Source organism: Buteo buteo, chromosome 25 (assembly GCF_964188355.1).
Source record: "Buteo buteo chromosome 25, bButBut1.hap1.1, whole genome shotgun sequence".
NCBI classification, from domain to species: Eukaryota; Metazoa; Chordata; class Aves; order Accipitriformes; family Accipitridae; genus Buteo; species Buteo buteo.
The window spans coordinates 11,488,826-11,505,078 of NC_134195.1; the positions used below are offsets into that span (position 1 = coordinate 11,488,826).

The window sequence follows — 16,253 nt, forward strand, 5'->3', positions numbered from 1 at the left end:
ACCACAGTTGGCATAAAATACTTGAAACTCAGTGTATCTTTTTAAGTTAAACACTTTCATATGTTCCATGAACCATTTAAAATATTCCTGCAGTACCTCATCAAGGAAAAGGCGAGGTAATGGTGTCCTTTTATCAAGAGCCACGGCAACCCTGGATGCCATACAGTATCTCCTGAACCAGGCCCATTTGTGTGTCTCTGCACAGCAAGGGAGAGTGTCCAACTCCAGATCACAAGCAAGAGCCACAAGCACCTGCAGACAATCAAAAAACATTTTAGAGATATATGAAAAAGTGTAATAAAAAGTAATATGTTTGATGTAGTTGAACAGCTCATAGACCAGTAGGGCCTGAATACAGTCTCAAAGATACGTAAAGCGCAAGGGACATTAAGAGTCATCTTCATTACCCTCATTGATAGGGCAGCATCAAGTGTACCCACACTGTCTCACATGGTTATGTATCTAATTTCCTCTTCCAATCCAGAAGTCTTCACAAACCCCCTGTGAAAAACACTCATAGATTAAATAACTTTTCTATACCAAATACCATGTGCTGAACTTTTTACCTTCCATTTCTAAACGAAGTCTGCTTCCTACAATTAAATCAATTTTCAATTCACTTACAATTTGATTCAATTTCAAATCAATGCTACAAATGAAGATTGTGAACAATGGACTACTTCTTCCCTGTATGAACTTTTACATATTTTAAGACTTTCTTTTCATTAAGATAAGTAAGTCCTCTTGGTTTCACTCTGACTACATGGGAGGCTTTTTTAGCCTTTTATTTTTGTTGCTCTTCTCTAGACTTCCTCAGCTTGTTTATTTTTACTTTGAAGTACAAGGTCCAAAACTGAATAGCCTTCCTTTTAAGACATTCTTACTTGTTCCAATTAGATGTAAATAAAAACTTCAGAGTATTTAAATAAACAAACAAACAGAAATATACAACACTCCTGTTAGAACAACTCAAAAATCACTTACCAAAAAGTGTAGTCTACTGTACTTCCAAGATGTTTTTCTAACCTATCTACCTCTGCCTAGCTAAGTATTCCTTATTCTTTATTTGTATATTTTATTCACCTTTTAAAAGTAGTATTCTGATTTCATCAGAAAGTGTTTCAGATACAGGACTAGGTGAGCTTACCATGTCTCAGAAAAAAATCCAGAACTGTACTAATGAATTCTTTACTGATTGTACCCCATTACCTTAAAGAAAGGGCTGTGGAGCAATTGTTTGCCACCTCTCACAATGGGGTCTTCATAATCAAACTGTCGCTGCAAAGCTTCTGGAAGACCTTTGACCAAAGCAGCTAAAGCACTCCCTGTGAAACTCTAGAGAAACCACAGAACTAGAAAGTTAGTCTTACTGTATGTATTACAAAAAGTACATTGTTTAGATGACCACAAGAAAACATTAATAACTCCCCAAACTACAGTTAGCTATATGAAGTATCACTTCTGTCCATTTCCTAATACAAAACCATATCTATACAGCATTGGAATTAGCCATTTTTTTCTAAAATGCAGTACCTTTACAGACTTGCAGACCTGTGCAAGAAGGCTATTCATTTGCACATTTCCTATTTTGCCATTAACAACAAAAACATTGTACATCAGGGCCAGCATTTTAACACTTCACATATATCTTAAAGTAAAAAATGTGAAGAGGAGAGCACCACTGCCTTCTTACCAAAGCTCGTGTTTCTCCATCATTATCCCCTAGAATCCGGTTGATGTTAATAGACTGGCCAAACTCTGTTGTGAGCAGTTTCCGTAGTCTCTGCAAGGCCCACATTCTGTGGCCAGCAGCTAAGGAAACATGAGCACACAAAAAACATAATTACTTAAAACAATCATTTTAACTTCAAACAAAGAGACTTAATTTTAAGACTACACCTACCTAAGGCACTCAGTTGAGCACAAGCTGCAAGAGAAGCTGCCAAACGAGGAACTATACTCCTGTTGGAAGCAAAATTTAAGCGAAAATCCAACAAACACGTAACCAAATCCATTGAGGGACATGAAAGAATGCAACGATCTGAGAGAAGGTCTTTAGGGCCTGCAAGAAACAAAAAGCAAAAACAACAGCAAAAAACAAAGGTGGGGAAGATTTGTCCTCAGACTGAAATAAGAACAGAACATAGGCAGGATTTCACTGATCAAACACAGCAACCTAGAGTGCCAGTCTGCATCTGAGTTGGTCCATTCCACCTCCCTTTGAAGGGATTGGAAGAGGCAGCTTCTTGACATAATTCACCTAACTCCAAAACAGATGCATTAATAGTAATAGTAAAAAAAAAATTTCAGATTAATTATGCCTCAAAAGTATCCTCTCTTCACTGATGAAGAGGCCAACTAGAGCGATTACAGAATATTTTTCTCTCTTCCCTATGTACAAGTGCACCTCTCAGGACTTTGTTGAAATGTTTCCTAAGTATGAATGAAAATGTATTCTTAGTATGAATGCAAAAGAACTATTGAACTTTGGCATGTAAATATCATGCAATAAATGCAACTGTAAAAATCAGACAAGTAGATGTACTTTCTTGCCCTTCTGTCATATATGATACCTTACCTGCAGCTGGCATGATAGGGTAAACAGTGAATCGCCATCCCCATCCATTCACAGAGCCATCACTGATGAACTTCCACTTTAGTTCATCCCCTGGAATTCGCAATTCACTAGACCAATCGGACCACTCACGACCTGTTACAGCAGGTAATATGAACATATTCATCTATATTGTCTGAGGCAATATGCAAGCCACTCATCAATAGCAACTTCCCTCCATGGTTATATATTATAAACATCACAAACTCATTCAAGAAAAAAAAAAAAAAGCTATGTAAAGCACATGAACATAACTATGAAATTGTTACATTAATAAAACTTAAGTCTTAAACAGTTCAATTAGCACGGCTAACAAATACCCTCAGTACTTTAAATACCACATTCAAAAGACAATGATGAGATCTTACTAAAATCCATTGTCCTTTTTTCAAATTACCTTTTCATATCACAAAAATATATAACATATACATTAAATAAAGCTTTACAGCTTTTTCCAACCAGGAATCCAATCAGAAATATCTCAGTAATGAAATACATGTGCATCTGAAACATTCTAGAGAAAAATGGGTCAACAGTAAAAGCCCACATCATGACTGCTCAGAAATGTTAAGCACAGGCAGTAACCACCAAGACCCTTGCACATGATGTCATATATGGGTAGGTTCAATGTAACATCTGATGAGTTTAAAAATATTCCTCTAAAATCTACTGCAAATTAATAGTGCTCAAAAATGAAATCAAACTTAAGAGGATAAAAAATGTGAAGATTTCATGTAGTGTCACATATATAGGCCAGGTTAGAAAACAGAAAGAAAGCATCTAGCTATTATTTTGGGCATTCAACAGCAGAAGAGCATTTGTCGTGACTGTATGAAAGCTTAAAGTACTGCAAGTATTACCTGAAAAAGAAAACAAAGCTAACAAAAGAAGTAACCTTTTCTGATTATGTTCCAGTTTGTTAAAATATACTTTGATTATACAGAAATCCACACACGTTGGCAGGGGTGCCAAACACTGAATTTTTACACTCTAACTGCTCTTAGGAAGAACATGATGACATGCTCTGCTGAGAGATTCTCTATATTCAGAGTTGCAAGATCACTTACATGTCTGTGTCTAGATCCCACATATTTTTTAGTTTAAAACAGAGTATCAGTTCACACAGCTTTTCCTCTTTTTTTATTGGCATACCCCTCACATTAAGTCAGACACAGGCAGTGGTACATTTCATTCAGCATTTAACAGTAAATCACACAAGAGGTTTTTGAAAAGCACTAGTTCGCATAACCTGATCGGACGGAAACAATTCTGTTGACACCATCCATTATGGTGAGTGGATCGTGACGCCGCTCTGTAGAACACTGGCGATCAAATTCTACCCTCAGTCCCTCAGCACCTAAACAGCAACAAAGAGTTTACGCATTTCTACAGAGCAATCAATACCGTGAACAAATGCAGTATTTTAGAAATCCACATGAAATCAAACACAGTTGTTTGGAAGCCATAGAACTCATTAATAAAAATAACTTCCCTTGGTTTAAAGATATTATTTGTCTGGAATTTCTTCTCTTTGAAAGGCTTACATCATAGCAAGCTCAGATGAGTAGGGGCTAGCAGACAGAAGACTATATTCGGAACGTTCCAGACTCAAGTTGCAACAGACAAAAACTGTCTATTTACAGTTAAGGCAAATAGTTCTTTGTTTCCCGTACCTTTTGATAAGTACTAGGTAACATCTGAAGGAAGCACTAAATGAAAAGACAGTGTTAAAACAAAAAAGTATTTCCCTAATGCCCAAGAGTAGAAGACAGGTGTTCAATTACTGACCCTGAAAAAGACTCAGTCCTTCTCAGCTTTGTAACTGAACAGAAAAGAGCAATGATATACAACTGCAGCCACAGCCAAGGAACCCAAAAATGCGCATATATATATATATATATATATGTGTTTCAAGAAATACTTTATTATTATGACAGGATGCATAACATGGCTTTAAAAGTTCAATACACATTTTTGGCAAGCTAAGGAAAAATTTTATGCATGCAGGCTTGAAATTAACTGGATTTTAGTAACTCTAAGAATTCTATACCTGGTATTTTAACTGTGCCACTAGAAGATGTATCATCTGTATATGGATGGCTGCTTTCTACCACAACTGGTTGTGAAGAGAGGCGACCACTTTGTGAATCAGTTGCTACATCTTCTAGTTCAGTAACACACAGCTCCAACAACATATCAGCAACCTAAGAGAAGAAAAATATACACTTTACGAAAAGTAAGTTTGATTAGTCCAAGATATCTAAGCCAACAACTATTCTTCCTAAATTTAAAATAAATAAATAATTTGTTTTCTGAATTCTGATTCATAAAGCATCATATTCACTCAAAAATACTCTTTTGATGTTGTTAAACCTAGAAAAACTCCTAAAACTAAAAGCCAAAAAACGTAAGTTTCCAGTAACTACAAGACAACACAAGTAATTGTTTTTCCTAACAGAAAAAAACCCTGTAAAATCTAAACCATAAAGCACAGGCCAACAGATTAATAAAAGATGTAAATAATTAACCAGTAAGTGATATTGCAAAACACTGTTTAGAGAGAAAATTCCAATAGTACTCATTTTTAAAGAACAGTTTCAAATAAAAATTCTGACTCTTCAGGTTAAAAAAACCCAAACCCACAGAAACAAAAAACAACAACAACAACAACAACAACAACAACAAAAACCAAACCAAAAAAAGTACCCACAAACACAAATTTCTTCAGCTACTCACTATTAATGCTAGAAGCAAAAAACCAGAAATAATGTATAAGTGCATATATAGTATGCATCTAACTGGGGTGGGAGAGGAACAACGACATTTCAAACCCTGGACATGAGTATACATAGCTGATCATTGAAAATTTGGGGAGGGGGAAAAAAAAAAGTAACAATTTGAGAAATACCACGCAATTGCCTCTACATGAATAGCATCAGTTAGGCTCTCCCACAACCCTAGTTTACTCAGAGATACCTTAAGATTGCATTGTTTAAAACTGAAGCTGTCTTGTCATTTATACCATTAATAAATAAATAAAATTTCTCTCAATTCAGTGCACACTCCTTAGCAGTCATTATTCATCTTTTTGGTTAGTGAAGCCAAGTTTAATAAAAGAACACAAAAATCAGTTTTGCATAATCACTTCTGATTTTTCAAAGCACTCTAAGCAGTGCAAAGCCATAAATTAACTACATCATATGAGCATCTTAAAAGAAATGCATTGTTAGTCATTACAAAAAAAAAAAATTTGAAGGATAAAGCTACAATAAACATTAAACAACTTTCAGTTCATTACTGTAGGCAGATATTCTATACATAACTTATGATTTGTAACATTCTTTCATATAGCTGCTGGTAGCCAATATTACAGCATTTATTAATTCTGTTTGCCAGTTGTCCCCAAAAAACCCACACCCATGGATACTTTGTAAATAGTTAGAAACTTCAATGCATTAAATGTAAATCTTAAAAGTTAAAAAGAATTTCTATATCATTAATAATATATTAACAACATTTTTAGCTAGCAATAATGACTGCATCAATTTGAGAAATAAATTCAGATGCAAAACAAAACCAACATGGAAGTTTTCAAACTAACATTCCGCAGATCCAGGAACTAGAGCTTGGTTAATTCAGCTTCATTCCAATAGCCACAGCCACTTGTCCAATACATAAATACAGTTCCTTAAGCTTCCATTCATTAATTCTATTTTAATGTCTAATTGAGGAAATAGTCTATTACTGGCATTTGTAGCACATGCATATATTCATGTAATATTTCCATTAAAATAATTAACGTTAACATGCATTTAAGTTCAACTCAAATTTTCATGTTTATTAAGTTTCTCAGTATGCTGAATTGCACTTCAATATAAGAAAAATACAAAGAAAATATTCTAGTAAGCTACTAATAAAAAGGACATGGTTAAAATGCAACAGAATAAAAATCTGACCTGTGGGTAAGCTGTTCCCATACCAGACAGCACAGCTGAAAGAACATCTCTTCCCTTTTCACCCGCTCGGTTGGACACAGCAAGCTTTAGCAGGTCAACCATGACACGTGTGTCATCTGGTACTAAGAGACTAGTAAACTCATCCAAGTACTGCGGTTCTGGGCCGGATACTTTACTTTGACTTTCTACGTCCTATAAAACAATTGCAGAAATACTTAGAAAGTGAAGATTAAAGAAGTATTTCACTGAATCCGAACAAGTTAACTTGTCTGAAGAAGTTTAAAGGCAGTTTAAAACAATTGGTAAATCTGGGATTATATGGCCCCCAAATTAACCTACTGTTAAACCCATTTCTCAAGTGAAAAAGCTTTCCTAAAACTAACCTACTTTAACATTGGAGAAAAAAAAAAATCCCTCTGTCTTTGGATAGATTTAAAAAACGCAGTCATTTATAGAGTAACTTTAAAAGCACAAAAGAAGCAAAACTGCTTAATAAAAGCATGGTAAGAACTTAAGTTTTAAAGAAGGTATTGACAACATTACTTCTTTGGTTTTTGTCATGGTTTCTGCAATGATACTGGCAGCTCCAGGATCATCTGTGACTGGAATGAAAGGACGGGAAGAGGCAGCAGCAGCTGAGGGAGTTACAGCAGAAGGTGTCACAGCGTCTTCTGAAGAAACAACCTAGCCAAAACAAATAATAATTAACAAAAGCTGCAACAAGATACTGTAAAACCTTTAAGAGCCTAATTATTAGAAAGGCTTATGTTTGAAGACAGCAGCAATTTAAAAACAGCCATAAATTCAAAACCAACAGATTTGCTCTCTGTATTTTTAGCTTTTATTTTATGTTCCTAAGCACAGCAAACCAGCCAACACAACCCTCAATACCAGCTGCTACGAAACCAAACAATAAAACATCAGTGACTGCAGAAAAGTCTACAGTGTAAAAGACCAGCCCTAACAATACACGTCAAATTAATAGTTTCTTAAAGGAAAAGATCTCTTCAGTAGCAAGCCTTATTCCATTCAGGCCCTCCTGTCTACATTAGTTGATACAAGTTTATAATTACATTTCATTAAATAATGGTCGAATATTCCCTTAGTCTTGACTTTTTTTTAAGATCACTCCTCTAAAATGAATTTAATATCTGGTCAAATGGTTAATATTTTCATGTTAACTCTAAAATACGACTAAAAATTCTACTAGAAATCAGCATAATTGCATTTAAATGACACAGTGCATTCTGAAAGTTTAAAACTGATTTCACACCAAAATTTTAGTTTTCCAAATCTGACATATGCAGAGTACCCACTCCTGAAATTAGAGCATGAAAGAACTGTTTAATCTCTGCTATTATCAAACTAAACAAGACAGTATTTTTCAGCTTTACTGTTAAACATTGATGGAAAAATTCATTTGACACTTTACCTCCCCTCTCCTGTCCTGCCATGGGTTTGGGCTCAGCCTTTCTTCTATATCTCCTACAAGCATGCATTCATCTCCATTTGCAGGGCTTCCTGTAGAAGTAGCATCTGAAGGTGGGGCTGGCGATGAAGAAGGACATTCTACTGGTGCAATCATACTTGCAGGCATCAATGCTCCAACAACTGCATCCCTGAAATCATTTAGGACAGATTAACATAAACCTAATTATACTCCCTTGTTGAACTTGGAAAAAAACTACATTAGCTTCTCTTAATAAAAGAAGGAAAGGTTTCCAAGCTCTGGAATTTAGAGAGTAGTTTATCTCCATTCTCCTTTAGGCCTGATGCTTAAATACTGTGTTTTAAGGCCACTATTTTACACAAGTTCCTCTTCATCAGTTTTGGCAGAAATACTCTGTTCTCTACCAACAACAAGGAGGGCACTGTAAAGTTTTATCGTTCTTTCCACCCTGATGCCCGCTGCTTCCTACATATCATCTATCATGATTTACTTGCATTCCTTTTATATGATTTACTTGGGCATTCCTAAATAAAAAAAAATTTTCCCCAGGCACTGGGAGCTTCTATAAAGAAAACATAACAGCATAAAGCTAACATCAACATCAAAAGAAAATTTAAATGAAGCTTAGGCCTATCCTGAGGAGTCCAAACTTGTACAACAATTCATACCTGACTCAAGAGACTCTAATAGATGGTAAGCTATGTCATCTTTTGCTCTGCAGAAGACAAGAATGTTTGCATGCCTACCTGGCATACATGATTTGTAAGGCCATCAGTATATGAGATAAAGCCTGCTGTTTGGCAACATTCCCATCAAGCGATAAGAGAATCTTAGCAAGAGAAGGGCGATTCGGCTTGGAACTGTTTGCCCCACTAATTTTGTTACTGGCAGCAGAAGAATCTGCATCTGAAGGAACACCTGGAACGAAGGCAAAAAAGAGAAAGCGAGCATTTTTTAGTGGTGTAATACATAACAAGAAGTTAATATAAATCAGTTTCAGTTAAGTCAGAAAGATGACTGTAAAACTAACTCTACAGTATATTCTTGAACTGCAGTGCCTACTGTTACAAAATTAAAGTCAATACTGAGGCTTTGCAGCAACGGCTTTCATAAAATAGTGTTCCACCTTGTTACTTACTCATGAAGATTAAGGTAATACAGATATCAATATTTTGGTGATCAGCATCTAAAACAAGTTTTACTTACACAGAAATTTCTCAAATAGCAAGAATATTATTAGGTACTCTTAAAAATACTAATCAAATACTCTATATATGTAGTACTTGCTCTTTTTTAAATACATTGCCTTGTTCATGAAAATGCTTAATTAGCAAAATGTTTGGTGCTTTTATATTCAACAGAAAATATTGCTGGTTTGCCTCCCTATTTCTTAAGTCACCTATCTTAGAAACAAAAGGTAACAGTAGCATCAAGAATTATAGCAAGAGGTAACATGTAAGACCATCAATATTACAGCAGCATCCACCTATCATTACCTCCATAAAGTCTTATCCCACCTTAAAGACAAAGTCTTTGGGACATTTGATAAAGGACGCTGCATTTTAATTTCCTGAACAACAATAAAAGTTCAAACTAATGCTACTTCTGAACAAGTCCTTTACAACTTCCACTTTCAGGAAGTAGTTTTGTTGGGGTTTTTTTAGAGGTGTGTATGGTTTTTGTTGTTGTTTTGTGGTGTTTTTTTAAAAAGATAGTTGTCTTTTTGCACTTTTCTATCACCTGTTAAACCACACACACAACTAAGTCTCTAATGGCATAAAAAAACCCAAAAAACAAGCCACAACATAAGGCAATAAATACCAACCAAGATAAGAAGCACCTAAAGGGTCCCTCGCTGTCTGGAAAAGTACTGGTTCATGAACAGATGGTGTAGCTACATCCACTGTTGTCCATGCTACACTGTGGGAAGACCCACAAGCAACCCGAGTGATCTTCTGGCCTTCCAAGCCCTGGACAAGAGTGGGCTTTCTATTGACTGTAGTAGTTCCATTGCCTTGTTGCCCATGGTCATTGTCACCCCAAGCGTAAACCTGCCAGTAAACATTTCTACATATTACTTTGCTTCACTGGTTGCCTCATTTAATTTTTTTCTCAAAAATTCTTATAAAGAAATCTTAGTGATTCGTATTATTAGTCTAGGATACTTTAGAGAACCTATTGCCGTGACTTTTTTTTCCCCCCATTAAATAATGCAGGCATTATCATACATCAATAGAAAAAAGAAAAAAATCTAAGCAGCAGTTTATCAGATGATTAATAAATTATTGCCAATTCATAAATCATCAGTTGATTCATGAATTATTCAATGTTCACAGTGAACAGTAAGTTAGAAGAATTAGTTGCATAGTAATTACATTGGGGATCTGAATCAATACTACAGTAATGCTGGATCACAGCAGAAAAAATCTGTCCGGAATACTATGACTGCTTCTGCATTTCAAGAGTGAGAAGCAGGAAACTGATCATGGGATAATACATGAACTAGGAAAATATTACAAAAGGTGCTACAACAACATTTAAACTCCAATAATAATATGAAAGCTAGTATATTTTAAATTACAATCATGCTTATATTTATTCAGGACTTTAAAAAGCAAATAAATATCATAAGAAATTTTTATTCCATTTAATCAGCACTGATGCTATTACACTCTTCTTCCTCAACAGTTTAGTTTATTCCTTTCTGGAACAAGGAAAAAGGGGAAAAAGAGGGTGATGCACAACATACCTGTCCAGTGTCAGTAACCGCTAGGCAATGGAGTGCACCTACAGCCACATGCACAATCTTTTTACCCCTCAGTCCTTCCACAACTTGTGGCTTTCGTACATGTACATCTGTGCCATGGCCTAGCCTGAAGTAGTCACCCTTACCCCTGCAACAGATAGTAAACGTAAAATTCAAAACAATTATATTGTTTACACATTCCTTTGTTAATGCAGCTTCTGAAATCAAAACTTCATTTATCACTGGGATTAAACACAAGCACCAACTAGCAAATTCTTCAAATCTGATTTACAGCTTATTTCCTTTCTCTACTACATCCTTACTCCCTCAGTCTCTGCTTTAGCTGTAGGCTACATACTCCAAACTACAATTCTCAGGCTCTCTTTTTCCCACTCCACTCCAAAGTCTTGAATTAATATTCCTTTACAGGCTCCACTGCTCCCAAAAGAAGGAATTATCTTCCCCTTCCTCCACTAATGCAGTAAGACCCAGGCATCCTAACAGAGTACAATACACAACTGAGCATGCTACAAGACACAGTGTTAGAATAATTGAACAGATAACAGCTTGTCTTGAAGATCTGCCAATTTAAAAGACAAAGCACACAGGTAAGGCACAGGTGGAGTTAGGACAGTCAAACAGCAATAAATACAACACATACTTAGCAACTGCTTTGTTACTACTTTCTGGCAAATGTAACATACCATGTCCATACCACTCCTGACTTGGTCAGTGCCAACGAGAACTGTGCACCACACTCAATCTGACAAACGCCTTGGCCATTCAGTCTTTCAATGTTCTGAGGAATGTTGCATCCTTCACTTCCTCCTCGGCCCAGTTTTCCAAAATCACCATCACCCCAAGAAAACACCAAACCTAACAAACACCAAACTGCAGGTCAAACAACGGTCAGAGTATTCCCATTTGCTAGAAAGCTTCTGGAACAAGATATTCCTACCTTCATCTGTCAAAGCAAGAGTCTGAGCATCTCTGCTTCCACAAGCAACCTGAATGACTCGGTGGCCAAGGAGCACTTTAACCTACAATATAGAAAAAGTAAGCAAGATGTTTCAAAGAAATTATGTTTTAAAACCTTACAGATGTTTTCAAGCTCTTATGACTGATCTTATTGATTGTGCCCAGCCTGAGCATGCCATTTAGCAAGGGATTATCAAGCCTTGCTCACTCAGGATCCAACATCGCTCAATGACAGTAATAGCTTCCAGCTATGTATCACAGTAGATGCAGGACATGAATGTTCAAAACAGCACTAGCCATTTCACATCACTTCCCAAGAAAGAGACTTTTTGGCCTTTCTGAAATAGCTTACCTTTTATTAGAGGCATGTGTACCAAAACCTAATTTAGATCACTCCAAAATGACGTCTTCATACTGCTTTCATGGTTTTTGGCTTTACTTTAGTTTTAATCATTTATTAAACAAACACACACATTCACATTTCATCAGAAACAAGAAACATTTATTTTACCATCTTAGGCTTGAGCTGTGTGGTATTATCTCCATGTCCTAGCCTTCCATATTCTCCAAGACCCCATGTATACAGTTCACCACTAGAGGTAATGGCAGCACTGTGGGAACTGCCACAAGCAATATCACGTATGCGTTTGGTTTTCAACGCTTCTATCAGTCTGGGTTTATCACAGTTCCTAGAGAAAATTAGTAAAGAATTCATTGCCTTAATTATGAAACAGTTGCACAATATAGTCCAACCTTCATAATTGAAAACATTTAGAGCAATAACTAAAAGTAACTTAAAGATAAAATAAGATGCAACTTTATTATTCCAAGATGTACTCTTTAGTAGCACCATAAATCTAAAGTTTACACTATGTTAATGTATTTGAAACTTTATTTAAATATTTTATGTATACACTGCAAAACTTAGGTGACAAAGCCAAAATACCAAAGTGATAAATCAATGAAAAAGTGTATAATACAAAGCGAAAACTGATATCCTGTCATTGCCCAAAGTTGAGCAATTTGTTAGCTGTGGACACAGAGCCAGATAGTAAGATTAAAGAGATGACACGCCCATCCCAACTTTGGTCTTTACAAGAGAGAAATTATAACTGGAATTTACTGTTAGCTTCTATGAGAGTACTGGAAACTTTTACTATTCATATGGGTACAATATTCTCTAAATTCAGGGAAGAGTTTCAACTCAAGGTTTTCTGATATTGACTGTGCATCAGAGCCACTATTAAGGTTTTATAAAATCATGCATAGCCTCTGGAAAATTTGCTCCCATGAAATTCCCAAGAGTTCCAAGTCTCACTTTTAATAAAATTACAGAAAACATGAGGCAGCTGAACGATAAACCATACTGCTCTAATCTGGATTTCCCTTTTCATTGATCTGACACACATACCCCTAACAAACAGTTATTTGTTGTCATATGTTAACCATCTGAGTTGGGCACTGTAATTTTTTATGTATTCTGAGCAGGTCTTCAAAATATATCAGAATGACAAAGATTTCCCCATGGACTGTGGTTTGGGTTTTTTTTTTTTCCTCTTTAAAAACACTGTTCTATTGTGCATACAAAGAAAAATCCTGAGACAATTCAAATTTTCCTCAAAGCTGTCCTGTGGAGGATTAAACTATGTATTACTGAGAAGTGTAAGAAATTTATTTCTGGCTAACAAGTTTGTGAACAGAAGTCTAAAGAAAAGGGCTACAAAATACTCTGTCAGGCTTAGATTATGAACTGTTACAGCTCAGGAATGTAAAACTTCTACAGTTTTACACCTCAAGGCACCTCTGTAAACCTTACCTTACAAAAGTTACCAAAAACTCTATATCCAAAAGTGTGCCACTTCATCAGTGACAATCAAAAATACAATTAAAGACTTTATCCACTAAGTATGTTTCCAAGTGTTATATTAATTGAATGCCTCCTTTTTAAATGACTGAAGACTGCTACAAATGCTGCACCATAAATTGACATACACAGCTGAAAAAATCTTTTCACAAGACAATTTTTTATTCCCATTGTATTAAAAATCCTGTCATTAGTCAATAGTGGTGGTCAGCTCTGTTATAACATGCAACACAAATGTTCTTACTGAAATACAGACAAATTTGGTATCCTTACATTCGACTGAAGTGACCAAGTTTTCCATCATCTCCTTCACCCCATGAAAATACCTTTCCGTCAACAGTTAATGCCATAGCATGTCGGCCACCTAGAAGTGTAAACAGAAATTTAAATTTTCAAGCTTTCAAGCAGGCAGCAGGTCTAGCAAAAATCTCAGAAATTTGACACTGCTGCACTTCTACAATGTAATTGTATGAGCCTTTCAACCCAATACATGTTACTTATTTTCTTCAGAGTTTTTATGTGATTTAATTTAAAATACAAAACTTTTGTGAGAGTAGGTTTCCCGGCACATTAAAAAAAAAAAATAATCATTCAATTTGCTATTTTCAATGCTGCAAGAAAAAAAGAAAAAGCAAACCACTATTTAGCAATATTAAAAAATCAAAACACTTTCTTTGGATCAGACTACAAAACTATTCAGAAGTTACCAAATTTAACTTCCAGCAAGTAAGAAACTATATATGGTCTAACTACATAGGTTTTAATAACAGAACCATTACATTTAATCTGACATTTTATGCAACAGACAGAATTTAATAACCTGTATTTATTTTTAAAAATTTAAAAAACATCAGATATGCTGAGACACCACAGCACCCAAGAAAATTGCAGAGCAACTATTTTCAGGCTTAATATGTTATGGTTATGTATATAAGAACAGCAATAGTAAGTACCTGAGTGAACAGCCACCTTCTTTACCACATAGTTACTGAGAGCTGTAATCTGGCGGGGAATAGGCACAGTTCCGCTAGATATTCCTAAACCCAGCCTTCCATTTGTGGCTTCTCCACAGGCATATACTTTACCCTCTACAGTCACTAAAATGAAGAAAAAACGTTTGAAACACCATTAATGTTTCACAGCTGGAAATCTGTTTCTGCCCTTAAATAATTATATTTAATTTATATATATATTACCTGCAAAAAGGCTTTTGGATCCTCCAGCTACTTGTACAACATTCAAGGCAGACAAGGTTTCAGAAAAGGAAGGGACCTTTATCTAGAGCAGACAGGAAAAAAAATCATTACAATACACTTTAAAGTTTTATACTTTAAAAAGAAGAGCTATTCTTAAGTGATAAACCAGTTAATCTAACAGGTGCCTTTTTTTAAATATATGAAACACCCTGTCTTATTCAGACACTTCACACATACCAGTTAATATACACCAGGCAAAAGACAGAAACCAAGAAAAAGCATTTAATACTGAAATCATGATAAATACAAAAACTGAGAAAAAATGAAACATTATATAAACAAAGACTTTCTTTTAGTAAAGTCTTCTTGAGAAAACCAAAGAATAAAGTAACAGTTAACTTTTTGTTTCTTGAAAGGCACTCTGTGGATACAATACTATACATTTTATTTACAGCATAAATTAAAGAAATGCTCTCAACATACTTTTCAGATTAATGATATCTTAAATTGATTAAACATTTGCCATGTACCTCCCATCTTGCACTGTATTAAAAATTATGTATAAATGGCTGCACACAGGGCTGAAATTCCTCTCAAATTACACTGAATTGTAATCAAATTACACCAAAAGATTAGAATTCAACTTCTCTTTTTCGGATGACTGCACCAGCTCCTGGTATAAGTAATACATAAAAAAGTTCACCAATATCTTCATTTCATGTACACAACCTCAAAAGAAACAGAATATGTATAGAGTGCTACACATTTTTAGAACAATTAGCTCACTATCATCTAAAAAAATGATTAAGTGGCTGCTAAAAATCAAACTGAATTTCAGACTAACAACCAAAATGCAAATTTTCTCCAATTTTCCACTCAGCAGACATCTACATGTCCTAACAGTAAAAAGCCATTAAAACCTACTCTTTGTAACTTTTGATAATAAAGGGTAAAATTCTGATTAAATTTGAATTAATTTGAGTTGTGTGAGACTTGTATGTTTTATTTTTAGCTGTTTCTGTTTTATACTAAAGTATGAAAACAAAAAGCATACCTTGGAACCTTTTAGCCCTCCCAGCTGGTCTTTGTCATTCAGTCCCCAAACAAAAACTTTGGTTCTTATTGTAGCTGCCGATTCGAGCCCAGCTGCCTTCTTCCTAACAAGACTGAACATATTGTGGAAGAAAAGTCAGTTTAGCAACCTGCATGCTATAGCATAGGCATCTTTTTACTGTATTTACTGATTTTACAGTTTGGACTAGTTTCAGTACTCAAACTACACCACCACAGTTAATTGGTGGCTATAACAAATTAAAACAAACAAAAAAAAAACCCAGAACATTTTGCTGAGCAGCGGTAAATATACACATGCCACATACCAAATATAAACACACCAAGTTTTTAGCTAGGTTTTCAACTCCAAGTATAACGCAGAAGCAGACAAGTTGT

The 16,253-nt window shown here is 35.2% G+C and overlaps 1 protein-coding gene across 8 annotated transcripts in view; it reads right to left on the reverse strand.

Annotated features, from left to right (window-relative positions):
• The window catches only part of HERC2 (HECT and RLD domain containing E3 ubiquitin protein ligase 2), a 115,626-nt gene that overhangs the window by 27,794 nt on the left and 71,579 nt on the right, over positions 1–16,253 (reverse strand). For all 8 annotated transcript variants that reach the window (XR_012654375.1, XR_012654376.1, XM_075057273.1 and 5 more), the window contains 20 exons: positions 15,859–15,970; positions 14,805–14,886; positions 14,562–14,705; positions 13,882–13,972; positions 12,256–12,433; positions 11,725–11,806; positions 11,471–11,642; positions 10,770–10,914; positions 9,846–10,071; positions 8,767–8,938; positions 8,003–8,189; positions 7,114–7,254; positions 6,571–6,762; positions 4,665–4,818; positions 3,864–3,971; positions 2,579–2,710; positions 1,904–2,062; positions 1,694–1,812; positions 1,210–1,335; positions 97–252 (listed from right to left, as the gene is read on the reverse strand). Coding sequence is in view for 6 of the 8 variants with exons in the window: in XM_075057273.1 (XP_074913374.1) it covers positions 97–252; positions 1,210–1,335; positions 1,694–1,812; positions 1,904–2,062; positions 2,579–2,710; positions 3,864–3,971; positions 4,665–4,818; positions 6,571–6,762; positions 7,114–7,254; positions 8,003–8,189; positions 8,767–8,938; positions 9,846–10,071; positions 10,770–10,914; positions 11,471–11,642; positions 11,725–11,806; positions 12,256–12,433; positions 13,882–13,972; positions 14,562–14,705; positions 14,805–14,886; positions 15,859–15,970 (2,878 nt within the window). In the remaining 2 variants the exon portion in view is untranslated. The remainder of the gene's footprint in view (positions 1–96; positions 253–1,209; positions 1,336–1,693; positions 1,813–1,903; positions 2,063–2,578; positions 2,711–3,863; positions 3,972–4,664; positions 4,819–6,570; positions 6,763–7,113; positions 7,255–8,002; positions 8,190–8,766; positions 8,939–9,845; positions 10,072–10,769; positions 10,915–11,470; positions 11,643–11,724; positions 11,807–12,255; positions 12,434–13,881; positions 13,973–14,561; positions 14,706–14,804; positions 14,887–15,858; positions 15,971–16,253) is intronic.